This window comes from Haliotis rufescens, unplaced genomic scaffold, assembly GCF_023055435.1.
Source record: "Haliotis rufescens isolate VD_foot unplaced genomic scaffold, xgHalRufe1.0.p SCAF_13, whole genome shotgun sequence".
Lineage (NCBI taxonomy): Eukaryota > Metazoa > Mollusca > Gastropoda > Lepetellida > Haliotidae > Haliotis > Haliotis rufescens.
The window spans coordinates 3,491,967-3,519,896 of NW_025963813.1; the positions used below are offsets into that span (position 1 = coordinate 3,491,967).

Below are 27,930 nucleotides of genomic sequence, written 5' to 3' on the forward strand. Positions count from 1 at the left end.
GTGAACAGATGACGCAATTGGCGAAAAATGTTCACTGCCGTGTCCAATAATAGTTTTCTTTTAAATAAAATGTAATTACATCCAATTGTGGTATCTATTGGTTAACTTTCAAATCTTGCCGCATATATCCGGGTTGATTACCCATGTTGCTCTGGTCATTCCTGTTGATGTCATTAGTGTGTCAACATTTAAATACATTTGGTACATGGTCTTTTGGTTCTCTCTTCAAACGAACACACGGACATAAAGACAGTTTATGATAGAAATAGACATACATACGCGAAGATCCGGGGTAGAATAGGTATTCAGCAACCCATGCTTGGCCTAAGCAATATTCCAGCTATATGACGGCGGTTTGTAAATAATCGAGTCTGGACCACACAATCCAGTGATTGATGTGATGAGCATCGATCCACGCAGTTGGGATACGATGACATGCATCAACCAAGTCAGTGAGCCTGACCACCCGATCCCGTTAGTCGCCTCTTCCAACAAGCATAGACGCCTTTTACAAGTCTAGATGACACTTACTAACATGTGACCCAAATGCGTCAGAATAGTATTTTCTTTCTTCACACGACAGCAGCATAATATCCAGAATAAACTAATAAAATAAACAATTACTTGAGTAAACATTGTATTCTGTCCTGTGTACTGTCCTTTGTATATAAAACGTCCACTCAAGCCGCTTTTAAAAAGGCCGGTTGATGACTACCTTTAAGTATAGTTCAATGCCATATGCCGTGATAAATCAGTTCCACTGGTAGGAATATGGCATTTCCATTACATTACCATTCCATCCATTACACAAAATGTCATATAGCAAGTACTTTATATACATTTAAACAGACAGAATAGTCTTGTATTCCAGGTGTGATGAATAAAAGTTAATTAACATTCTTCATCTGTACATGTACACAGATCAGAAAATAAAGTAATATATATAATAATTTAATCTGGATTCAAGGAGTGGATCATTCCAAACAGCTGTTCGTTACATTATTTTGCATAACCAATTGTCTCGCGTTTCTGTGCGATGATTAACCGACCAGAAATATCTACTACACGTATTAGCGAAACCAACACTAACTCAGGTAGAAGTGTACATCATATAGTGACGCGAATCGGGGGCTGCCCCTTAAATTGGTGATATTGATCCGCCTTAATTTGAAGACAAAAGGTAGGGTGAGGTGAAATGGGGGTATAACGTCGCGTTATTGCACTAACACATCGCAACGTGTGTATGCGCGCGCCCGATCTGTTTGTACTAGTCCGGTACTAATACCGGTTTTATAGTACTAGCCTATGAGGTATAATGCCGCAGTCTCTCTTCCCGAGACAAGGGAGTTAACTGACTGGAAAAGTCCAGTTTCCACCCTTACCGAGCTTGGCTGGAGTTTCTGGACTCGATCGTAGCGCCACCAATGGCTATTACGAGTTATGTCCCTTGTGTACATGTCCCTCCTATTGACCAATCAGATTCCACCTCTCCTATCACTTGCTTTGCTTCAAACAAACTTTAAGACGATTGTTCGATAATCAAGATCTAAATTGTTTTAAAAAGGGTCTTACTTCGCGAAGTGCATCAAATCATGTGAGCACCTTGATTAAAAACATGATATGATTGGGAAAATATCGGTTGACGCTAAGATGACGGTACACATGCTTTGCAAATCCTCGGATGTCGATATCGTTTCGTGATTGTGATTGGACTATGCAGAAACTCGTTAGTCCAGCCAAAATATAACTCCATAATTCCAGCCTAATTCGGCAAGGGTGGAAACTGGACTTTAATAGTCAATTAGGTCCCTTGCTTTGGGAAGATGACCCCACTTAGACACAGTGTACAACATCGAGCCGACCAGGTTTTGTTTTACCCCCTACCTGCAGATCTCTAGGCAGGGGAACAACAATTACCATGTTTTAACGTCTTTTGATATGACGCGACCGGGAATCGAACCACCGACCTTCCGCTCTCCGGGCAGACGCTCTAGTCAATAGACCTTGGAGGCGATCCATTATCGGAAGCAGGCATCAGAAGGGCACCATGTCACACATCACCAGCCAGCTCATATAGTCAACTGGAAAACCCAGGAAGCCGCAGAATGTTCCGGAAACTCAAGTCTTTAATTATTTAGAATTCAGGGTCCCTTTCCACAAATCTTACCACTCAGATAATCGAAATTCCCAGTCTTTAACACAGACTTACGATAGTCGTCGTGCTTAATTCGGAATTCTACATGTTCGTCTGAAATCATTAGTTTAAATTCTGTTTCTATATCTCCTGTTTATAAGATAACATTTAAACATTCAGGATATTTCAGTTCTCAAACACTGCAACAAAGACAGTAACGTGCACCAAATAGGCCAATCTATCAATAGATTATCCTTATTAAAGCTTTCGAATTCGATCTGGTATGTTTCAAATCGGAAAGCAAGACCATTCCCGAACGGGGGGAATGTATAGAATAAGAACAATGACGTCAGAAATGATAAGATCATAACAGGGCGGAGGGGTGAGAGGTCATTTATACGTCAGATCAAGGTTCGTGTACATCCGTCGTTACGTTTCACAGCCGGGCGAGCTGGTCCGCCTTCAGCGATCAATAGCTCAACACGGCACTATACTGCACTTCATGTAATAATGAGGAACAAGCCCTTTGGGGAAAGGAGGGGTCCACGTGGCTGAGTCCTGCCAGTTTGTATGCGTGTCTGTGCGTGTGTCTGTTTATGTGTCTCTGTATATGTGTGTCTGTTAATGTGTATGTGTGTGTGTGTGTGAGAGAGAGAGAGAGAGAGAGAGAGACAGACAGACATACAGACAGACATAGACAGAGCGACAGAGAAACAGAGCGTGCGTGTGTGTACAGTGTGTTCGTGGGGTGGGGTGGGGTGGCTGTGTGAGGTGGGGTGGGTGGGTGGATGGTGGTGTGGTTTACGGTGGTATAAGCACCATCAGCACGTTGGAAATGCACCAGGGATGAGTTCCACAACCATGTTGGGAATCGAACCTCAGTCTTTGGGCGTGACTGCTTACTCCATAACCCAACCAAACCACCCTTAAACCAAGTATGGATCGTCTCCGTCAAGTTAACCTCTCTTACATTGACGATAATTACAAAAACTATCGTTGTCAGTCAACTGTGACGTCATAAAATGCAACTGATCTTTCGTGTAAGAAAGAAATTCCCATGTATGTGTTTCCGAGCGGGCATACACGAAAGAATTGAATGTGTAGTGTTTTATTTCTTTGCATACAATGAGACACATAGCTTTTTGCAAACCCGGGAACATTCCAGGCGCGAGTTGATTCCCGCCTCCCGCGCGTATGGTAAGATACGATGATGCGGGTGATTCGGTGGTCATAACGGCCGTCCTGAAGAACACCTGTCAATACCAACTCTCAGCTGTGACCTTAACACCATTCGGCTGTCTCTGACGCGAACCGTATTAAACTGTTGTTTATTGTTTCTATTGTTTATGTTTGGTTTTGCTTTAAAAATGCATGTCATTTCTGTTAAGCATCCAATAACTTGTCTTCAAAAACTAGCGTCATGTTATATAAACTTTATGTGGCAGCATCTGGTGTTTACGGTGAAATGCAATATCCCTTTTCCATTTGCTGCCGGAGGTATAATGTATCCGCCCATGGTACACATTCAAATATAGTTGTGGTGTCTATTTATTCGATTCAAATAAAGGAGTTTGCTACGAATCAGAATTAACTTCTAACTGGAAAAGATGTTTTCCTGACGTTTTGAGACAGATGGGCGGCAATCCGTATGCTACCAGGCGTTCCAAATTGTTCATAATAACACGCGTGCCTGTAACCACTATCGTATAATTTGATTTGGTGGCTATTCCTAGCGTCGTGTCATTCGAACTGGACTCAAAACGGAGCTTTGGTGTCGAATGGGTCCAGGGCCCCGTTCCAAGCGCTACGACAATCACCCGTGAGGATCGGGGTGAGAATAGGTCTTCAGTAACCCATGCTTGCCCTTAAAGGCGACCGTGCTTGTCGAAAGAGGCGACTAACGGGATCGGGTGGTCAGGTTTGCTGACTTGGTTGATGCATGTCATCGTGTCCCAATTGAGTGGATCGATGCTCATGATATGAATCACTGGATTGTCTGGTCCAGACTCGATTATTTACAGACCGCCGTCATATAGCTGGTCTATTGCTGAGTGTGCCATTAAACAACAAACAAACTAACAAATAAACGCAACGACTATCGTAAGCCTATGTTGAAGTATGGGGAGCTCCGCCTTAGCGCTAAGGTCACTTTTAGGTTCGAGGCCCAGGTACATAATGGATTGGACATATGATTCGCTGGATAATCGATGAATTGTTTACCAGCTGTGGTATATTATATAAATATTCTTATAGATTCTTTTTATGTATTCGGAACATATCCGTGCATCTCGAACTGTGTGTGATACATTTCAGAATAACGAACTCAATTCTTTATGCAGATAAATACAACAGCTTTCCTAGGATAAATAAAATTGCTTACAATGTATCTTTTGCAAATATAGTACTACTTGCCTTTGAACGAGCCTGTACTTATCGGTGAAGCATGCATATGACAACACATGTATTCACAGGTAAAAATGGTACTTAATTGTGAACTGCACTGTACTTACCGACGATGCGTAAAAAAACAATACTGCAAGTACTACTGCATTATAAATAGCAGACACTAGCTTGAACAAGTTGGGGAGGCAGTCAACAGTAGTCAGGTGCTTTCCTCGTCAGCGATGGAGGCACAGACGTTCATGTTGTGGTTTCAGTTGGACCGGGAGAGACTTGCAGATCACGAGAACGGTAGTGTACAGTTATATATCCATTGACTCTACTTTCACTCAATAACTTCACATCGATTGTCTTGAACACTACTTGGGATAGCAAGCCAGCGTGACATATTATATGTTTCTGTGTTTTCATGTCATTGGAGTTGAGTTGGACCAAGCCCTTATTATGGTGGGTGGTGCAGGGTGATGAATGATGGGATGCAATGCGTGAGACGCGTGTGTGTGAGTCGGGGTTGTAGCTCTCCCTGGGGTGTAGCAATATGGATGAAAGGTGGAGGTTGATTGATGCAGACAGGGGCGTGGCAAGTTGTAGTTCTTGTAAGGGTGAAGTAGGATGGAGGTTGATGCAGACAGGGGCGTGGCAAGTTGTAGTTCTTGTAAGGGTGAAGTAGGGTGGAGGTTGATGCAGACAGGGGCGTGGCAAGTTGTAGTTCTTGTAAGGGTGAAGTAGGGTGGAGGTTGATGCAGACAGGCAGGGGCGTGGCAAGTTGTAGTTCTTGTAAGGGTGAAGTAGGGTGGAGGTTGATGCAGACAGGGGCGTGGCGAGTTGTAGTTCTTGTAAGGGTGAAGTAGGGTGGAGGTTGATGCAGACAGGCAGGGGCGTGGCAAGTTGTAGTTCTTGTAAGGGTGAAGTAGGGTAGAGGATGATGCAGACAGGGGCGTGGCAAGTTGTAGTTCTTGTAAGGGTGAAGTAGGGTGGAGGTTGATGCAGACAGGGGCGTGGCAAGTTGTAGTTCTTGTAAGGGTGAAGTAGGGTGGAGGTTGATGCAGACAGGGGCGTGGCAAGTTGTAGTTCTTGTAAGGGTGAAGTAGGGTGGAGGTTGATGCAGACAGGCAGGGGCGTGGCAAGTTGTAGTTCTTGTAAGGGTGAAGTAGGGTAGAGGATGATGCAGACAGGGGCGTGGCAAGTTGTAGTTCTTGTAAGGGTGAAGTAGGGTGGAGGTTGATGCAGACAGGGGCGTGGCAAGTTGTAGTTCTTGTAAGGGTGAAGTAGGGTGGAGGTTGATGCAGACAGGGGCGTGGCAAGTTATAGTTCTTGTAAGGGTGAAGAAGGGTGGAGATTGATGCAGACAGACAGGGGCGCGGCAAGTTGTAGTTCTTGTAAGTGAAGTAGGGTGGAGGTTGATGCAGACAGGGGCGTGGCAAGTTGTGGTTCTTGTAAAGTAGGATGGAGGTTGATGCAGACAGGGGCGTGGCAAGTTGTAGTTCTTGTAAGGGTGAAGTAGGGTGGAGGTTGATGCAGACCGGGGTGTGGCAAGTTATAGTTCTTGTAAGGGTGAAGTAGGGTGGAAGTTGATGCAGACAGGGGCGTGGCAAGTTGTAGTTCTTGTAAGTGAAGTAGGGTGGAGGTTGATGCAGACAGGGGCGTGGCAAGTTGTAGTTCTTGTAAGGGTGAAGTAGGGTGGAGGTTGATGCAGACAGGGGCGTGGCAAGTTATAGTTCTTGTAAGGGTGAAGAAGGGTGGAGATTGATGCAGACAGGGGCGGGGCAAGTTGTAGTCCTTGTAAGGGTGAAGTAGGGTGGAGGTTGATGCAGACAGGGGCGTGGCAAGTTGTAGTTCTTGTAAGTGAAGTAGGGTGGAGGTTGATGCAGACAGGGGCGTGGCAAGTTGTAGTTCTTGTAAGGGTGAAGTAGGGTGGAGGTTGATGCAGACAGGGGCGTGGCAAGTTGTAGTTTTTGTAAGGGTGAAGAAGGGTGGAGATTGATGCAGACAGGGGCGTGGCAAGTTGTAGTCCTTGTAAGGGTGAAGTAGGGTGGAGGTTGATGCAGACAGGGGCGTGGCAAGTTGTAGTTCTTGTAAGTGAAGTAGGGTGGAGGTTGATGCAGACAGGGGCGTGGCAAGTTGTAGTTCTTGTAAGGGTGAAGTAGGGTGGAGGTTGATGCAGACAGGGTCGTGGCAAGTTATAGTTCTTGTAAGGGTGAAGTAGGGTGGAGATTGATGCAGACAGACAGGGGCGCGGCAAGTTGTAGTTCTTGTAAGTGAAGTAGGGTGGAGGTTGATGCAGACAGGGGCGTGGCAAGTTGTGGTTCTTGTAAAGTAGGATGGAGGTTGATGCAGACAGGGGCGTGGCAAGTTGTAGTCCTTGTAAGGGTGAAGTAGGGTGGAGGTTGATGCAGACCGGGGTGTGGCAAGTTATAGTTCTTGTAAGGGTGAAGTAGGGTGGAAGTTGATGCAGACAGGGGCGTGGCAAGTTGTAGTTCTTGTAAGTGAAGTAGGGTGGAGGTTGATGCAGACAGGGGCGTGGCAAGTTGTAGTTCTTGTAAGGGTGAAGTAGGGTGGAGGTTGATGCAGACAGGGGCGTGGCAAGTTATAGTTCTTGTAAGGGTGAAGAAGGGTGGAGATTGATGCAGACAGGGGCGTGGCAAGTTGTAGTCCTTGTAAGGGTGAAGTAGGGTGGAGGTTGATGCAGACAGGGGCGTGGCAAGTTGTAGTTCTTGTAAGTGAAGTAGGGTGGAGGTTGATGCAGACAGGGGCGTGGCAAGTTGTAGTTCTTGTAAGGGTGAAGTAGGGTGGAGGTTGATGCAGACAGGGTCGTGGCAAGTTGTAGTTCTTGTAAGGGTGAAGTAGGGTGGAGGTTGATGCAGACAGGGGCGTGGCAAGTTATAGTTCTTGTAAGGGTGAAGAAGGGTGGAGATTGATGCAGACAGGGGCGTGGCAAGTTGTAGTCCTTGTAAGGGTGAAGTAGGGTGGAGGTTGATGCAGACAGGGGCGTGGCAAGTTGTAGTTCTTGTAAGTGAAGTAGGGTGGAGGTTGATGCAGACAGGGGCGCGGCAAGTTGTAGTTCTTGTAAGGGTGAAGTAGGGTGGAGGTTGATGCAGACAGGAAGGGGCGCGGCAAGTTGTATTTCTTGTAAGGGTGAAGTAGGATGGAGGTTGATGCAGACAGGGGCGTGGCAAGTTGTAGTTCTTGTAAGGGTGAAGAAGGATGGAGGTTGATGCAGACAGGGGCGTGGCAAGTTGTAGTTATTGTAAGGGTGAAGTAGGGTGGAGGTTGATGCAGACAGGGGCGTGGCAAGTTGTAGTTTTTGTAAGGGTGAAGTAGGGTGGAGGTTGATGCAGACAGGGGCGTGGCAAGTTGTAGTTATTGTAAGGGTGAAGTAGGGTGGAGGTTGATGCAGACAGGGGCGTGGCAAGTTGTAGTTCTTGTAAGGGTGAAGTAGGGTGGAGGTTGATGCAGACAGGGGCGTGGCAAGTTGTAGTTCTTGTAAGGGTGAAGTAGGGTGGAGGTTGATGCAGACAGGGGCGTGGCGAGTTGTAGTCCTTGTAAGGGTGAAGTAGGGTGGAGGTTGATGCAGACCGGGGTGTGGCAAGTTATAGTTCTTGTAAGGGTGAAGTAGGGTGGAGGTTGATGCAGACAGGGGCGTGGCAAGTTGTAGTTCTTGTAAGTGAAGTAGGGTGGAGGTTGATGCAGACAGGGGCGTGGCAAGTTGTAGTTCTTGTAAGTGAAGTAGGGTGGAGGTTGATGCAGACAGGGGCGTGGCAAGTTGTAGTTCTTGTAAGGGTGAAGTAGGGTGGAGGTTGATGCAGACAGGCAGGGGCGCGGCAAGTTGTATTTCTTGTAAGGGTGAAGTAGGGTGGAGGTTGATGCAGACAGGGGCGTGGCAAGTTGTAGTTCTTGTAAGGGTGAAGTAGGGTGGAGGTTGATGCAGACAGGGTCGTGGCAAGTTGTAGTTCTTGTAAGGGTGAAGAAGGATGGAGGTTGATGCAGACAGGGGCATGGCAAGTTGTAGTTATTGTAAGGGTGAAGTAGGGTGGAGGTTGATGCAGACAGGGGCGTGGCAAGTTGTAGTTTTTGTAAGGGTGAAGTAGGGTGGAGGTTGATGCAGACAGGGGCGTGGCAAGTTGTAGTTCTTGTAAGGGTGAAGTAGGGTGGAGGTTGATGCAGACAGGCAGGGGCGCGGTAAGTTGTAGTTCTTGTAAGGGTGAAGTAGGGTGGAGGTTGATGCAGACAGGGGCGTGGCAAGTTGTAGTTCTTGTAAGTGAAGTAGGGTGGAGGTTGATGCAGACAGGGGCGCGGCAAGTTGTAGTTCTTGTAAGGGTGAAGTAGGGTGGAGGTTGATGCTGACAGGGACGTGGCAAGTTGTAGTCCTTGTAAGGGTGAAGTAGGGTGGAGGTTGATGCAGACAGGGGCGTGGCAAGTTGTAGTCCTTGTAAGGGTGAAGTAGGGTGGAAGTTGATGCAGACAGGGGCGTGGCAAGTTGTGGTTCTTGTAAAGTAGGATGGAGGTTCATGCAGACAGGGGCGTGGCAAGTTAAAGTCGCTGGACGGAAGTTTCAAGGGGAGGTTGATGCAGACAGAGATGGGCCTGGGGTTTCCTTCGTTGTTTCGAGTTCAGAAGGTTGACCGACTGGGAAAGTTGTAGCTGAAGATGCTGAATGTTGTGCAGGTTTATAACACCCTGACAGGTTCACGAGATTGTGTATTGTGGTAAGGTGAGTCTTCACTTGGTTGACGTGGCTGAGCGGTTTTATAGTGCAGAGCAGGTTGACATTATTGCTTGTTACACCTTGCTGTGAGACACTCTCATGGACAACAAGCAGGCAAGGCTATGGGTAGAGATGGGCGTGCAACGACTTGCATTGTGATATTTATCATACAAAGAAACGTGCGTGTGGTGAGATCATGTGTAACGCCGCACTTTGCAACATACAACTATATGGCAGCGGTCTGTACATTATCGAGTCGGGACCAGGCAATCCCATGATTGACATCATGGTCCACGCATCAACCAAGTCAGCGAGCCTGCCCACACGACCCCTCTAGTCGCCCTTTATGACAAGCATGGGTCCTCACATACAACCCGCATCTACACGGGTGTGTTGGGATCAGCTGCCTCACGAGGATCATGTCGATAAAACTGCTTCAATTATTCATGCATGTACCCAAGTAAACTCATTCTTGAAGCTTCTTCACATACTTATTCCAGGTTTAAATGAAACCCCGGGGGTACATAGTTTCATTTGCCATGCTTCGTTAAACATTTCCTTACTCATATAAATCAGTGCACACTTACTAGTGAGTGAGTGAGTTTGATTTTACGCCGCTTTTAGCAATATTCCAGCAATATCACGACGGGGTACACCAGAAATGGGCTTCACACATTGTACCCATGTCGGGAATCGAACCCGGATCTTCGGCGTGACGAGCGAACGCTTTAACCTCCAGGCTACCCGACCGCCCCGCACACTTACTAAATATTAAGCTTAAAGAGAGTCATCGAGTCATACTCAAACCTGTGAGACCTAAAGTAACACGTAGTCTAGATATATAACTTGACAATCGTTGTTCGAAGGGCTTCACCCGCGCTTGTGAGGGAAACCTTTTTCCAGCATCTTGGAGATCGTTAACACGAGCGGCCCAGACTTATGTTCGCGAGTTTTTATTCAGAAACGATTACCACTTTAGTGAAACCCACGAGCACGAGTATGGTACTGACAGACCTAAAAACATAATCGGGGAGAAGCGGGATTTGAACCCACAATAATAGGTTTCTGGCATGCCCAAGGGACACAACTCTGTACAGCGAATTGCGGTGCTGTAGACGACTGGGCAACCCGTATTTGAGAACGAAGTTCCTGTTGTAAACAAAATATGTTATATTGTGATAATCGCAGGTTGTACATGCCCTTTGTAAGCAATACTTCGACTTATGATGAAGTTACAATCATGTCTTCTAAGAAGGAATGCATCAACCTAACGTACCAAACTACCTGTACTGTATATAACGTCTAAACAGTATGCATTCTCATTATGATGCATGTTTGTAACTCAGTACTCTTGGCCTCACGTACAATAAGCCCATTTCTGGTGTTGGGATGTTGCTGGAATATTGCTAAATGCGGCGTAAAACCTCACTCACACACTTACACACTCACTCACTCACCGAACCATCTTGAACTTAAACTGGGGCCTTCTTTCTCCTATTAATTTCAATGTCCTAGATTAAAAGAATCTTACACTGTCACACAACCCCTCCCCCACCCTTCCCCTTACACACACACCTGATTGTGTATGGGTTTATTTGAGTGCTGAGTTTATTATATGGCGTTTTATCCAACTTGCAGGCTAAATATCTCAATTTGCGAACTTATCCAGACTATTAATACAGTTCCTACACAGACCTGTGTTATATGTGTTGAAAATTATGACATTATGAGATGTTTTTCATTTTGTTACGCCTATCGATAGTCTTGAATCATATCGATATCAGCAGTGCAATTGAATGAAGGGCCGAGGACAATACTTCAAAGAGAAGTAAACGAATCAATAGTTGCTATTGATATCTTGCAAGACTATCGATACTAACTATTGATTCGTTTACATCACATTGATGTGTTGCCCTCGGCCTACGTTCAGTGGCACTGAAGAAAGTTGGATGAATCACTGCGCCCCTCAGTACTTTGAATCCTTGTTCCTGTTTCTTATCTAGAGATATTATCTCGAGTCAAGACGCTGCCAGGGTTGTTTTGGACAGGGACGTGGACGACAGCGGCGGAGAAACATCTCGACGCCGGTGGCGTCCTGTACACAATCATCAACAGCGATGGAAGGTACGTCATTTGTAGTGTGTCTACCAAAGTTGTGAGGAGTGTTGTTCGAGTGAGTGAGTGAGTGAGTTTGGTTTTAACGCCGCTTTTAACAATATATTTTAGTTATATCGCGGCGTGTCAGCTTAATGTGGGAGGAAAGCCCGAAGTGATGCAGGTCTCAGACGTTTACCACTTCGGTGAAACCCACGAGCACGGCTATGGTGCTGACAAACCTAGAAACATAATCGGGGAGAACCGGGATTCGAACCCACAATCATAGGTTTCTGGCGTGCCCAAGGGACGCAACTCTGCACAGCGAATCGCGGCGCCTTAGACGATTGGGCCACCCGTGCCCCCGAGTGTTGTTTGAAACCGCTATTTTGAATAAAAAGTGAGTTCGGTTTAACGCTGCTTTGAACAGTATTTCAGTAATATCATAGGATGTCAGCTTAACGTTGGAGGTAAGCCCGAAGTGATGCCGGTTTCAGCCAGGGTATGGTGCTGACAAACCGAGAAACAAAATCGGGGCACACGGGATTCCAACCTACGATCAGAGGTGTTTGGCGTCTCAAGGGGACGCAACTCTCCCAGCTAATTGCGGGCGCCTTGGACGACTGGGCCACCGGTACCCCCCCGATTCAGAATAGATGTGTTACCTGCAGAATACCGAGAGGCAAAATTTGCTCTGATCATGAACAATTATTGATAAGTGAATAAAAATAAACACATTGCTTGGCTTTACCGCTTACCCAATGCACCGCGTGGTCTCGTGGAGAGAGCGTCTGCCCGGGCAGTGGAAGGTCGGTGGTTCGATCGGCCGCGTCTTACCAAAAGATGTTAAAAGATGGTACTTGGTTTTACCCTGCCTGATGCCAAGACATAAGTCCGGACAAGTATAAGGAGACACCCACGTGTATGGGTTTATTTGAGTGCTGGGGGCGGTCGGGTAGCCTTGTGGTTAAAGCGTTCGCTCGTCACGCAGAAGACCCGGGTTCGATTCCCGACATGGGTACAATGTGTGAAGCCCATTTCTGGTGTCCCCCGCCGTGATATTTCTGGAATATTGCTAAAGCGGCGTAAAACCATACTCACTCACTCACTCACTATTTGAGTGCTGAGTTTATTTGGCGTTTTATCAAACTTGCAGACTAAACATATCAATTTGTGTACTTATCCAGACTATTAATACAATTCAAAATGTATTAGAAAAACCAAGGTACATACTTATCAGAGATTAGCCTGGGTAGGACTACCCATTTTAAACACATGCAGAAATAGAAGCACTCATAACATTCAAGTTTCCATGCAACGACGTGTTAAAACAAAATTTCAGCGTTGACAATAAGTGTGTTTTATCTCACCCAAGGATTGGGGTAGAATGAACAACCTGAGGATGGCAGGGCGATGAATCCGGACGCACAAACTGGAAGCTCATTTGATGACATCTGTTTCATACCGAAACTAGTCACGGCCAAATGGTGTCACCATTTTTTTTTAACAATCGGTTAATAGCATAATGAATGACATAGGTATATGTTGGTTATATTCTGGTTCCCGGATTACAGTCAAGTCCCGTTAATCCGACATCGATGGTTGCATATGATTATGTCGGATTAACGAGTATGTCGGATAAACTAAATTAAGTTGTATCAACGTTCGTGATCGAAAATCGGACAACTACACGATAGATATAATGATTCAAACACGTAATACAAAATATAAAATAAATATTCATATTGTTATGTTACAATTTTGGCGGAATATGTTTTCTAATCAAGTAACCTCAAAGGTTTAACACAAAACAACTGTTACGGACTGTATGTCTTATTCAAAATACTTTAAAAAGCATAGTATTTAGTTAAATTGAAGGCTATATTTGCATCTGTTGCGTGATGAATTGTCTGGACGCTGCATGTCTTATTTCAAGCCAAGGTCTAGACGTTATACTGCTGTGTGATTTTGATATGCCGAGTGAGCGAACTGTTATTGTTTAACGCCGTAGTCAGTCTGCAGATGACCTAGTCCGGACCAGGCAAACCAGTTAAGCAACGATTAACGCTGTCGATAAGATGAGATGCAAACTACAATCTAGCCTTGTCGATCCCCAATTGAGCCTTTTACAGATTATTATCGGAATAAACAGAACAAGGGGACATAACTCTACGCAGAAAGTTGAGGCGCCTTAGACCACTGTGCTGCTGATGTGTATGGTATATATTTGTGATCACGTTTTAACCTGAAGGTGTACTTATTATTAAACTTTGTAAAGCAGCAATGGTCATGTGTAGTTTGAAATGTATAGTATCACTGTAGTCTGTGAATAATAAAATCTGGACCAGGAGAACAAGTGACGGAAAACATGAACAACAAACCTCACAATCGGAGCATGATGGTACTTTATAGAACCAAGCAATGGAGAACTCTCCACTTTTTATCGCAAGTCAAGACCGCCTCCATGGTCTAGTGGTAGAGCGTCCGCCCGGAGAGCGGAAGGTCCGGGTTTCGATCCCCGGCCGCGTCATACCAAAAGACGTGGAAAGACGGTACTTGTTGTTACCTTGTCTGGCGCTCGGCATTAAGGGGCTAAAACAAGGACTGGTCGGCTCGGAGTCAGTATACTGTGTCTGAGTGGTATTTACTCGTATGTTAAACTGCGGCATGTTATCTCAGTGAGCTTGCACTGAAAATCGGCATCAGTCCGGACTAGTACAAGCAGCCACACAAACACACACACGTACATGCACGTCGCTATATAAGTGCAATAATCTTGGACGCAATGTTAAACTCCATTTCACCTGAAACACAATGCATGTTTCAGCATTACCTATTGTAGACAGATCGTTAACAGTCCGTACTAAATATAATTTGGATTGGATGGAACAACCGACGTGACATAACTGACATATTATGCCGCGTCGCGTCGCGGTGCGTCGCGGTGCGTCGCGTCGCCCCGCACCACTCCACTCATTTGGACGCAATGTCCATATGCTTCATTTAGTTCCTTTGGAAGAAATACAGTAAACTGACATTGCTACGGTATGTAAAATACATGTTCTACCAGTTTAGTTACCCTTTCACGGCATGTGACTAATCCGATGTATTTCATATAAACAGTTCATTGTGTTCATTTATGTTCATTTATAAACTTCAATTCGTACATGGCGAAATAGGTATATAAAAACATGTCTGTGCAACCCAAGTCAATTATCTTGAAAATACGTTCAAAAGTCATCTCAAGAAACCGGTCCTCTGAATAGGCTGCTGCATGAGTTTTCACATTTTCACATAGAATAACCGAGCCATTGAAATTAAAGCAAGATATTCACTTCAATGATTCGACAAAACAGGGGTTGCCGAGGTGCTTCGCTAACTGCATTTAATTGTCGGATATTTGCTTCATCAGCATGTGTGTTAGGCCTCAACAAATAAAACATTTGTTCCGCGGACACGATTTATTTTGAACAATTAATTCTTTCTGCATAAGGGGCCGACAAATTGACATCATGTGTTTTGGTTTGTTTGTTTGTTGTTTAACGCCGCACTCAGCAGTATTCCAGCTATATGACGGCTGTCTGTAAATAATCGAGTCTGGACCAGACAATCCAGTGATTGATATCATGAGCATCGATCCACTCAATTGGGATATGATGACATGCATCAAGCAAGTCAGCGAGCCTGACCACCCGATACCGTTAGTTGCCTCTTACGACAAGCATAGTCGCCTTTGACGGCAAGCATAGGTTGCTGAAGACCTATTCTATCCCGGGTCTATCTTCACGGGTCTATGTGCGTTGGTTGGGAGGGCGTGGGATCTGTGATTTTATCACACAAAAAATGTCCCAGAATGTACTTGAGGGGGAGTATGCGCGGGTCAGATGAAAGGCCCAGTAAATTTTGATTCAAATTATTTTGAGATTGTTTCGTTGCCTGTGTCCAAGGGCGTAAGTTTCGGCCCTCGGATTGTAGCTCAGGGTGATGACGGAAGACAAAACTCAGGGGTGAAGTTTAAGACGACAGCAGCCATGTTTATTGTTGATGGTTTGGAATAAGTCGAAAAGGTACATGTTGATAATAACGTGACAGAACGCACACGGGACCGAGTGGCCAATCTTCCCGGGTGTCTCCCTGGTTGACCATGTCAGTCGGGTTTTGTAGAGCGAGGTATTACGTAACGTGTGGCAAGGTCATTGTTCCACGTGTATGTATGGTACCGTATGTATATACGTAAGATCCGGCGACGTAAGGAGGTGTCAATTGAAATTTATAGATAGCGCTGGAGGGGTTTATGATAAGAGGGGATACGCCGAATGTTTGCTGAATAAATTAAACAGACAAAGGTCATAGAATTTCGGTGCACTTGGAAACATATTGAACCAGTAAGGTATTTAGATAAATGAAATGTAAAATAAGTATTGAAATGGTTTGCACTATTTTAATTAAAATAATTGAAATGGTTTGCACTATAACAATAGAAACCTCACATTGTATTATGCATTTCCATCTCGCCCAGCATGACAACAATTAAAGCGTCTAGATCTAGACTTAATATGGACCTCCTATCGTGAAGGACATTACTTTTTTAAGTTACCAAGTTGGTAGATGAATACTAAAAGTGCGTTTCTATTCTTCAGAGCCTTAGCGAAGTGATCATACGAGTTGTTGCACCATCACTCGGAGGAGATGTGGTTCGGGGCGCCCCGCGTTAAAACCTAACGAGGAACGCATACAGCCACATATACCCTGAGAGATGCTGATTCAACGAATTTATCCTTGCGGCATGTTTCAATTCGCCATTGTGAAGAAATTCAAACAATGTGAAAGCTGTACGATTGAGTTCAGACTAAGGCCGCCGTCTACTTTCGCATACATCGCAGTTCGCTTTCAGTACTTTCAAAATAACTTTATGCACCAGTGATTTATTTTATTTCAAGTTAACTGAAAGATAAGGTGAGACGAAGCTTAGGTTTGTAGAAATATACATTAGAAGGCGCCCTTAGACATAAGCAAGTTGATTTTTTTGTTTTATACGGGTTTGCTTTAGCCAAAGAGAAGAGCTGGGTTTAAAAAAAAAAAAAAATAATAATAATTTGTTTTTGGAAATGACATATTTCTCATTAAATTATCAGCTAAATGCCATTAAAACAAGGCCAAGGTTAAACGTAGATGTATTACCTTATTGTAAGCCTTACATTGACGTGGATATACATGTGCTCATTTTTTGGCTTCTAGTTCCCTTTTCAGAACCTTATTTTTCAGGTAACAAAGGGGGAACGATTCCAAAGAATACACTGTGACACGTGACAAGTTTATTTGCATTTGAGGCCACCTGTCCCTAAAAGCTGCATATACAAACATGCGTACAGTGCGCTGTTTCTTAACAAATATATCAATAAGGTGCTTACCTGGGAAGTTAATGTTTGGATATTAATTACTTTTAAAAACTGCAGGGTTCGCTGATGGCAGAAGCTGGGATAATTTATCAAAAGAAGGATTAGTATAATAACAGGGTGGCAAAAAGAATACACTTTCAAAGATCGTGATCAAAAACCTGTCCCATCAGCGTAATAATAACCTGATTTCCGAGCGAATACTTCATTTTAACATTGTGTCTTTCCTCCCTGATAGGGTCGGTGACTGAGAGGTTGAAGCGGTCGCTCGTCACGCAAACGGCCCGGGTTCGATTCCCCACAAGAGTACGATATGCTAAACGTCTTTTCTGCTGTCCCCTGCCGTGATTTTGCTGGAATACTGCTAAAAGCGGTGAAAAATCAAACTCACTTGCTCTTTCCCATTAATCTGATAGGCCGTGAAAGAACTGATGCACCGTTTTATTTGTCAGAAAGTTTACACTGAAAGAAAATTTGGTCAGGAGTCGTCGGTTTGAGATTTAGATCATTTAGTCAGATGTACTTCGTTGAAAATAACCCTGTGCTTTGAGAGAGTATAGTTTATATTCATCACACATGTTGCAGCCACGCCGTGATGAGGCTGTTTCCATCCGGGCTCCTCACACTCGATCTGCAAAGACTCTCAGCAACACAGCTTCCAGACAGGCCGTACAGTTCGGTGAGTGAGTGAGTTGGCGTGTGAGTGAGTGTATGGGTGAGTGGGCGAGTAAGGAGTAAGTGTGTGAGTGTGTGTGGGAAAGTGGTGAGTGGTAGGTGGGTGGGCGAGTGGTTGGGTGAGTGGGTGAGAGAGAGGCTGTGTGTGGGTGTGTGGGTGAGCGTGTGACTTAAATAATTTTGTCACATCGGCAATATTTCCGCCATATTTTGAGGACCTTTGCTCTTGGACCTATAGACCGCCTCCGTGGTCTTGTGGTAGAGCGTCCGCCCGGAGAGCGGAAGGTCCAGGGTTCGATCCCGGGCCGCGTCATACAAAAAGACGTTAAAAGATTGTACTTGTTGTTACCCTGTCTGGCGCTCGGCATTAAGGGGCTAAAACAAGGACTGGTCGGCTCGGAGTCAGTATACTGTGTCTGAGTGGGGTATTCATGTTAAACTGCGGCATGGTATCTCAGTGAGCTAGCACTATAAATCGGCATCAGTCCGGACTAGTACAAGCAGCCACACACACACATACACGTGCATGCACGTCGCTATATAAGTGCAATAATCTTGGACGCGACGTTAAACCCAATTTCACCTCACCTCTTGGACCTGTATTAATAAAAAAAATTCCCTCTCACAGAGATTGAACTTATATTTCGCAATAAAACGACGATATATGTGCCATTTTCCGACGTTCGGGTAAATTCCTAGAGTGGATCTGAACCGGAATTACACAATCTCAAGTGAAGAACGGATGACCTGACCGAGTCTGTTATCTACCCTCAGGCGAGGCATATCTGGAATATTTCTGACTGTGGCGTAAAACTACACTCACTCACTCTTCACGTGCCCTTATTCAGTATTGTGCACTGTATGACCGCTTATGGTTTGTGAAACAAGTCGTTTAAATGTTTCAGGCCTGCTAGTCTATACAATATATAAAAGGTTTATGTGGCATGCGTTCTGCGTTAATAAGCGACACAGTCAATTAAACGTAACGCTTCAGCAGGAATGGCAGTGAGTTTTTCTGATGTACGGATCTGTTACGGTTACAAAGAATACAATCCTGTTCCCTCGACATTCTATAGCGTTCCCGCGTTAAACAACTGCCTATTCTTACTATGAGGCGGTGGGGTAGCCTAGGGGTTAAAGCAGTTCGCTCGTCACGCTGAAGGCCCGGATTCGTTCACCATATCGGTAGAACGTGTGAAGCCGATATCTGGTGTCTCCTGTCGTGCTATTGCTTGAGTATTGCTAAAAGCTTACTCGCTTGCCATACCAGGTGTTTGCTCACTCGCGTTCCCTCGTTTCGGGTTAGTGAGTGAGACTGGTTTAACTCCGCTTGGAACAGTATTTCAGTGATGTAATTCAGTTCAGCTTCATGTCTGAAGCAAGCCGCAAATGATACAGGTGCTGACAAACCCAGAAACATAATAAGGGCGAATCGGCATTTGAACAAGGATCACAGGTTCCTGGCATGCCAAAGGGCCGCAACTTTACACAACGAATCGCGGTGACTTAAACGACTGGGCCTGCCGTAATCCCCGAGGGAATATTTTTTTGATAGAAGCTTCCCTTACCAGCATCCCCGTACCCATGTTTGTGAAAGTTCCCTATATTGCCGCTTTTAACAGTGTTTCAGTTATATTACGGCCTGTCAGCTAAATGGGACAGGAAAACCCAAAGTGATGCTGGTCTTAGACGTTTACCACTTTGTTCAAACCCATGAGTAGGGTGCTGACAAGCCTAGAGACCCGTGAAGATCCGGGTTAGAATAGGTCTTCAGCAACCCATGCTTGCCGTAAAAGGCGACTATGCTTGTCGTAAGAGGCGACTAACGGGATCGGGTGGTCAGGCTTGCTGACTTGGTTGAAGCATGTCATCGATCCTAGTTGCGTGGATCAATGCTCATGATATCAATCACTGGATTGTCTGGTACAGACTCGATTATTTACAGACCACCGTCATATAGCTGGAATACTGCTGAGTGCGGCGTTAAACAAAACACCAACGACAAGCCTAGAAACATAATTGGGGCGAACAGGGATTCGAACCCACGATCATAGGTTTCTGGCGTGCCCAAGGGACGCAGCTCTGCACAGCAAACGTGTTATATGAAGTTACACAGTGAACTTTAACACGTCTAACGAACGTCACATGACATTTTATTGGATTTACTGGGCTCCTTAATAAGCTTCTCAAAATAACACGTTCGATCGTCACATCGAAGCCCCGGGTTCGAATCCCCACGTGGGTATACTATGTGTGAAGCCCATTTCTAGTGTCCCTCGTCGTGTTTTGCTGGAATATTCATTTGCTAAAAGCGACGTAAAACCATAGTCACCCACTCTCACAATAACAAAAGGCATTGCCGAAATGGCGACTGCTCTAATTACTCTCAAACTAAACAAAATATAGCTAATTAAAATCACATGTTTTGTTTCAGGCTATAAAGCTACGGTTGGAGCGGATGAAAAAGCATCTTGGCAAATATTGTCTGTTGGCCAAAACGTAAGTGATCTCTCACCAGCTTTACACCCGTGAAGATCCGGATTAAAAAAGATCTTCAGCAACCCATGCTTGTCATGCTCACGTTCGCTGACTTGGTTGAGGCATGTCATCGTATCCCAATTGCGTGGATCGATGCTCATCATATCAATCACTGGAACGTCTTGTTCAGACAAGATAATTTACAAACCGTCGTCATATAGTTGGGACCGCCTCCATGGTCTAATGGTAGAGCGTCCGCCCGGAGAGCGGAAGGTCCGGGGTTCAATCCCCAGCCGCGTCATACCAAAAGACGTTAAAAGATGGTACTTGTTGTAACCCTGTCTGACGCTCGGCATTAAGGGGCTAAAACAAGGACTGGTCGGCTCGGAGTCAGTATACTGTGTCTGAGTGGGGTATTCATGTTAAACTGCGGCATGGTATCTCAGTGTGCTAGCACTATAAATCGGCATCAGTCCGGACTAGTACAAGCAGCCACACACTTACACATATACTTGCATGCACGTCGCTATATAAGTGCAATAATCTTGGACGCGACGTTAAACACCATTTCACCTCACCTCACCTCATATAGCTGGAATATTGCTGAGTGCGGCGTTAACAATCAAGCAAGTTAAGCAAGTAAGCAAGCATGCGAACAAACAAACAAACAAACAAACACACTTACAAGCTTTACAATCACAGTTAGGGACAGGTTCGCCGAGAAATTGAAAGAGCAGCAATTCGCTGAGCATGATTGTGTCCCTTAGGCTTACCCGGATCCGCAGGTGTTGTATTTGATTACTACATTCTCCCGATTCTTTGTTTGTTAGATCGATGACATTGTTCTCATGGGTCGTAAACATATTCGACAAATTGGGCTTTCCTCACACATTTATCTGCCATGTGCTGATGCAACTAAAATAATGCCACGTGACACCCGCTTGACAGATGGATGTGTCTCCCCTTAAGGAATCTTGGGGATGCTTCTGGATTCATTTAAGCCATGTGCCCAATTTCCACTCAGATTCTCTGCTTCAGCGTGCAAACCATCACATTTTCTTCATACAGGTCATTCTGTTCAGGTCACATACCTGTGTACAATCCCTTATTATTTCAGTGTGCCGTATACACTGTTTAGGCATACAAACCATCAGTTTCAGCACCAACCATCACTGTTTCAGCACCAACCATCACTGTTTCAGCATAATACTTCATTGTTTCCGAATGAAAACCATCTTTGTTTCAAAATAAAAAAAGAACCCATCAGTTTCAGCACAATCCATCACTGTTTCAGCATACAATCACTGTTTTAGCATGAAAACCATCATTGTTTCAGCCTAAAAGCAATCCTTTTTTCAACATAAAACATCATTCTTCAAGAATAAAAAAAACCATATTTGTTTCAAAATAAAGATCATCACTGTTTCCAAATACAAAGCAAATCATTGTTTCAAAATAAAAGCTAGGTCTATCACAGTTTCAAAATGAACATTTTATCACCATTTCAACACAAAACATCAACACTTCACGAACAAACACAATTAGCATACACAATTTACACAATTATTGCATACAAAACATCAGTGTCAGCAAACAAACAATCACTGTTTCAGCCTCACATTCCTGATTGTTGCAGCATGCCCGTCCCTGTGCACAGAAGCTGCGAACCGCCATGGCCGTACATGATAACGGGGGACGAGAGAATCATTGAAAGAGATTTCACAGAACTGGTGTTTGAAACTAACTCCCGTTGGCAAAACATAAAAATCTTCAAGTCAAAACAATGCGGGAACGTGCTGTACCTGGACGATGACGTCAGTAAGAGAAGATTGTTAGCATCTTGAACAAACAGCTACTCAGGCCATCGCCTCCGAGGTCTAGTGGTAGAGCGTCCGCCCGGAGAGGGTCCGGGGCTCGATCCCCGGCCGCGTCATACCAAAAGACGTGAAAAGACGGTACTTGTTGTTACCCTGTCTGGCGCTCGGCAATGAGGGGCTAAAACAAGGACTGGTCGGCTCGGAATCAGTATTCTGTGTCTGAGTGGGGTATTCATGTTAAACTGCGGCATGGTATCTCATTGAGCTTGCACTATAAATCGGCATCAGTCCGGACTAGTACAAGCAGCCACACAAACACACACACGTACATGCACGTCGCTTTATAAGTACAATAATCTTGAACGCGACGTTAAACCCCATTTCACCTCACCACCCACTCGGGCAAGGCAACGTAACTTCAGCACTCCGCACGGAAGGCGATAGCACTAAAGAAAACGTTTTCTATTTTATTCCAAAATAGTCATGCGCATGTTGTTTGTGGGATAACCAAACATTGTTGAGGGTTTAATTCCCCACAAGAATACTATGTGTGAATCCCAATTCTGGTGTCCCCCGCCGTGATATTGCTTGAATATGCCAAAAGGGGCGTAAAAACAATACTCACACTGTAAACCACAATACATATTTTCACTCATTCTTTATGTGTATCACCTGTAGGCGAAATTATTTTTTTCAAGCATTTATTGGAAAATTATTTTTTTAATATAAAAATGTCCCTCACCGTGTATGCTATCCGTCGGCTTGTACATCGATACATCTCTCACTCCTTGTCGTGTTGCAGTGATAGGCGAGAGCGACTTGGTGTACACAGAGACAGTGCTCGGCCTGGACAGAAACGACTTCACCGGTAAGACGGTCCTCATCCTGGGGGGCGGGGACGGGGGCCTGCTGCACGAGCTCGTCACGAGGACCAGACCAGCCTTCGTCACCATGGTAGAGATATCCTTGTTGTGGTTCTTTAATTTCGCTTTTCCGACATTATCCACGGTAGTGTTGTCCAATTTCAAAAGCTTTCTGAATCTTTATTGATCGTAATTGTTAACGCTTGTTGAACTGATTTGCCTTGACTTTAACATATTGACGAAGAAGTTATGAAAGCATGCAGGACGCACATGCGCAGTATATGCGGAAGTGCATTGGACCAATACGAAGGAGAGAATTACAAGGTAAGTCAGTTACAGGTCGTTCTGTTACCTAGTGAGAAACTTTTTGGAAGATAGTACTACTAGTAGTAGTAGCAATAGAAGTAGTAGTAATAGTAGTAGTAGTGGTAATAATAGCTGTAGTAGTAGTTACGGTAGTAGTTGTAATAGTAGTATTAGTAGTAATAATAGATGTAGTTGTAGTAGCAATAGAAGTAGTAGTAATAGTAGTAGTAGTGGTAGTAATAGCTGTAGAAGTAGTAGTAGTAATTGTAGTAGTAGTAGTAATAGCTGTAGCAGTTATAGTTATAGTAGTAGTAATTGTATTGGTAGTAGTAATTGTATTAGTAGTAACTGTAGTGGAAGTAGTAATAATATCTGTTGTTGTAGTAGTACCCATGTCAGGGTACCATGACATCCAATCAGCCTCATTTGACTGCGGCGTAAAACAACTACAACGACGACTGTGACTTCAGTAACGTCTCCTGAGCACTGCGCGTCGTTGTTGTATGTGAGTGAGTGAGTGAGTGAGTTGTGTTTAACGCCGCTTTTAACAATATTCCAGTTATATCGCGGTGTATCAGCTTAATGTGGGAGGAAAGCCCGAAGTGATGCAGGTCTCAGACGTTTACCACTTCGGTGAAAGCCACGAGAACGGGTATGGTGCTGACAAACGTTATTGTATGTTGCAGATCGAGATAGATGACTGTATCAATTACATGAAACGTGCTACCGAAAGGAATGCTACGTTTGACTACGTGGTAAACGATCTCACCGAATTCAGCGTCGACAAGGAAAACTACGGTACAGTTAAAAGCCTCTCTCCAATGCAACTTGTTGTAAATATCGTTTTCGGGGGCACGGGTGGCCCAGCCGTCAAAGGCGCCGTAATTCGCTGTGCAGAGTTGCGTCACTCTCTTTCGTACTGCATGTAGAAAGCTATTCATGTTCCCTTGACATTTGATAGTACTTCCCTCTCATATAACAAAATAGCTGCTGAACCTGGTCGTATATGGGGCAGAACCAACCCCCGTGCAAACATTGTAAATCTAAAAGCTGACATCCACTTGAAAATGAAATGCATGTTTCACTTGTCAGTGGGGATTTCTCTGACAGGATCAACTTTATACATGTATCTGAGCTTGTTAAAGAGCCGTAAACCATTCCTACATTTATTAATCAAAGAGAACAATGGCATGGGTGATGTATGTATCACACCTTATATTTACACAGAGAAGACAAACTGAATACGTTGTACTAGAAACCATTAATGTCAACTGCGACCCGTAAATCATTTGCACTGAACGTGTTTTGGATTGGAGGTTTGTTTATTTGCTTGCTTGTCTGTTTAACGCCGAACGCAGCAATATTTCAGCTATATGACGGTGGTTTGTAAACAATCGAGTCTGGACCAGATTAATATCATAAGCATCAATCTACATATTTAGGATACGATGACCTGCATCAAACCAAGTCAGCGAGCATCCGATCCGGTTAGTCGCCTCTTGCGGCAAGCATAGTCGCCTCTTGCGGCAAGGATCTTCACAGGTCGCTGATTTTAATGAAATACTGTTCGAAGCGGAGTTAAACCAAAAGTCACTGTAGGGTTTACAGCTTTTGGATCTTGGAACCGAATATTAACACAATATTTATTTTACCCTCTCTGTCTTAATCACCTACCTTCAAATTCGCTTCTGGGTGTCATCAAAAGTGAACTTTAAAATTGACCAAAAACGAAAAACAGGTAACGGTTCGAAAATCGATATGGCGGCCCCAAAAGAAACGAACTATTTCTGTGATTTGTAACATTGTCACTTCATTGAGTTATATTGCAGGGTTTGACTACGATTTCGCCACCTCCAGTGTGAATCTGGAGTTGAGCATCAGAGTTCTCTCCCCTGAAGGGAAGTATTTGGCACGGGTAAGTACTTTGTCACTATTGAAAAGAGCAAAGAAAGATGTTTTCGATCTTGAATCCTTATGCAAAATTCCAACATGGTTTAGGTGAACAGACTGTATGTCGTCTGTCCCCCAGACTCTAGAGTTAGAGAATAAAATATAATTGAATCCAACCCAAGTCTATTGTTCCAGGCTCCATTTTGAGTTTACTTTATATTTTGAAGATATATATTTGTAAATAAGATAACCATAGTTATAATGTATACTGGGTGCTATTTCAATTTCTTGTATTAAAACAGGGAAACACGACCAGCTGCGCAACCTACGTGGCTGAAACCAAGAAAAATCTTCAACGACTGGGCATGGTGTTCGACGTATTTACAAAATATGTCCCATCATTTCAAGAAATGTATCCTTCAAACAAAACATGGCCGGTATCAATCTCATAAAAAAATAAATCTTAATTCTAGTCGCCACTAACCAAACATCAGACAATCAACAATCATAATTAATCTCCCCTTAAACGACCACCAATAGGGTAACGAGGACCCTGGTTTATTCAACCAGTATGTTTATCAGTTTCTGGTTTCATGACAATGCTACTTCTCCAGTTCATGTTAATACGGGCTGCCAAAACGCCACAATTCGCTACACAGAGTTGCGCCCCTTAGGCAAGTTCGAAACCTATAATCGATAGTTCGAATAACAGATTCCCCCCAGTTATTTTTCTTGTGATTCAGCACCATATCCAAGTTCGAGGGTATCACCAAAGTTGTAAACGTCTCGGACCTGTCTCACTCCGGGCTTTCCTCTCACAAGCTGGCATGCGGTGATATAACTGGAATACGGTCCAAAGCGATGTAAACCCCGACTCACTCACTACAAAATTGTACTAAAATGCCTTAACTCTAAACAGCTATTGTTTCTTTGAAGCGTGGAAAGAGAAGGCTCCATCTTAGACGGCGCCGAGAAGGTTGTGTTAGTTTGTTCCACAGAATAATGAAAAAGAACGTCCCCTGTAATACCTCATACAACGAAATCTGCAAAATCCCCGCACCATTCATGGCGCTGTTGGGAGCTTGCGCAAAACGCGTTAACCCTTCCGGTCATCCCAGCCCTGACTGCTGCGCATCGATCTATGCGCAGCTGTCATTCCAGGGCAAACCGGAAGAGCATAATCGGAATCATTCCATTCAGAACCATTCGAGTTATATTCGTTTAATGTGTTTGTCGTTGGGTGAGTACTTCCGTCAATTAACGCAAAGGGCGAATAGTGATGAATAAATGTTATTCTTGTGATGTACAGACAAGACAAATGGAGAACCTGAATGTCTTTTGATATCACGGAGTCGATAAAGGTTTAAAACTCCGAGGATTGATAAACTGGATCAGTGTTGATATCAGTTGATATTCGGGTTGGATTGTATTTATCATCCAAAATCATACGTCCATCTTTTTCAGTTTGTAAACAGTGATAACCAGTGTTTGAGTTAATTGGTACAGCTAACCGGCTTCAGTGGCAGAAAAATCAGAGATGTCATTTGAATATGACGCCACAATGGTCTGCAATGCATTGTGATGCAACTTCATTGTAGCAGTATCTCACCAAAGCAATATCTCTTGTGGTCGCCAGTTTATGGATGATAGATGATTCGAAGAATAATTTCGTACTGTGAATAACAAGTTTATAATTTTATTGGCATTCTTTGGGTTGGTATTTTTTCTAGTTTATTTCTAGACCTTTGGTCGATATAACGCCTTCGTATACCCCTCGTGTTATTTCGGTTATATACTTCCATTGTGAAGTTGATTACAGCGTTTATACCTTGATGTATTAAAGGATTATACTTTAAAAATTAAATTTGATATGTTCTACCGTGGCGTTGAATAATACCAGATTCCAGTTGGTCAAATGCCAAATATGTCGACCACACCACCTTTCATGAATATTCGCTTGACACATATCTGTATATTTCAGCATGCACAGCATAAAACATTATGCACGGAGTACATAAAATTAAACATTGGGTCAAGTAATACTTATTCAGGTAAATGAAATACCTTTCTCGCAGACGGGCACCTGCCAGTGTCTCTTGCTTCCCTTTATCATAGCGGCATTGTCAAGTGCACTAATACAGAGTGTATACAATTTTTTTCAATATAAGCAGTGACACTAATATAATATTTGCAACTTTCTTCTGCGCACTCGTTTCAAAATTCTGTTTTTCGCCGTCACATCAACAGGTGACAAAGGCCAACATTAAACGGCGGCACTCGACGACTTTTCTAGTGCCCTAATGTCCAATGGGAGCTGCCCCTAACGTTCATTCTCCAGATACAGAATGAGGAATCTAATCGGTGAAAATAATATATTTTTAATGAGAGCTTCCACTTTAAACATCATCATTCCTTTGTTGAATTGTGGTGCTTTAACAACCTTTAGTTGTTGAATTTCTGTTTTCACCATCTCTTTGGTGATTTGAAATATAGTGGTGACTTGTCATATTTTACCGTTTGGACGATGGCTGCTTCGTCTAGTGTTATCGACGCCCATATTGCCTACTGTGATATAACTTATATATATCACGTTTTGTCTACCTTTTCTATATTTCCTTATTATTGGTTATGAACAATAAACAGTTTTCACGTTAAATCTGCATGTTATTATTTTCAAGTGAGGTGAGGTGAAGTGGCATAACATCGCGTTCAAGATTATTGCACATGTAGCGACGTGTGTGTGTGTGGCTGCTTGTACTAGTCCCGACTAATGTGGTTTTATAGTGCTAGCCAAGTTTTTGTTTTATCACCTAAATGCCCAACACCGGGCAGAGTAACAAGGAGTTCCATCTATTAACGTCTTTTGGTTTGACATGGCCGTGGATCGAAGCACCGATCTTCCGCTCTCCGGGTAAACGCTCTATCCACGAGACCACAAAGGCTGTCTTCAAGCGAGGTTTTTAGTTAAGGGGTCTCAGTCGACAGCTGTTGACCCAGAGGGTTTGATGAGTGAGCTTTTACGCCGCTTTTAACCCCGCTGCTGCAATTTCATAGTGAGGGACACGATAAGGTCTTCACACAATATGTACATTCTCGGTGGTCCATATATTGACATGAAAAAAACACAATATAGATTTTGTTGACTTTGTTGAACTTGCCTTGAATTTGTCAG

The 27,930-nt window shown here is 44.0% G+C and overlaps 1 protein-coding gene across 2 annotated transcripts; it reads left to right on the top strand.

Annotated features, from left to right (window-relative positions):
* Nucleotides 1–4,666: 4,666 nt before the first annotated feature.
* On the top strand, nucleotides 4,667–27,414 carry LOC124116919 (spermine synthase-like). 2 transcript variants are annotated; one of them, XM_046478556.2, is made up of 11 exons: nucleotides 4,667–4,825; nucleotides 11,243–11,363; nucleotides 17,315–17,408; nucleotides 19,839–19,903; nucleotides 21,519–21,700; nucleotides 22,502–22,659; nucleotides 22,797–22,886; nucleotides 23,555–23,666; nucleotides 24,698–24,783; nucleotides 25,061–25,170; nucleotides 25,678–27,414. In XM_046478556.2, the coding sequence occupies exons 1-11, from the start codon at nucleotides 4,759–4,761 to the stop codon at nucleotides 25,718–25,720; spliced, it is 1,128 nt and encodes a 375-aa protein (XP_046334512.1). In that variant the 5' UTR covers nucleotides 4,667–4,758; the 3' UTR covers nucleotides 25,721–27,414. The 2 variants fall into 2 exon arrangements, with proteins under 2 accessions (XP_046334512.1, XP_046334513.1); XM_046478557.2 differs by lacking the exon at nucleotides 4,667–4,825 and adding an exon at nucleotides 9,099–9,245.
* Nucleotides 27,415–27,930: the final 516 nt, after the last annotated feature.

What these genes read in the sequence shown, in the direction of transcription:
- LOC124116919 (XM_046478556.2), top strand. Translation starts at nt 4,759, where the DNA reads ATGGAGGCACAGACGTTCATGTTGTGGTTTCAGTTGGACCGGGAGAGA. An exon ending in GTACCTGGACGATGACGTCA is followed by an intron (nt 21,701 to 22,501) that starts GTAAGAGAAGAT and finishes GTCGTGTTGCAG; the next exon opens with TGATAGGCGAGAGCGACTTG. An exon ending in CCTTCGTCACCATGGTAGAG is followed by an intron (nt 22,660 to 22,796) that starts ATATCCTTGTTG and finishes TGACTTTAACAT; the next exon opens with ATTGACGAAGAAGTTATGAA.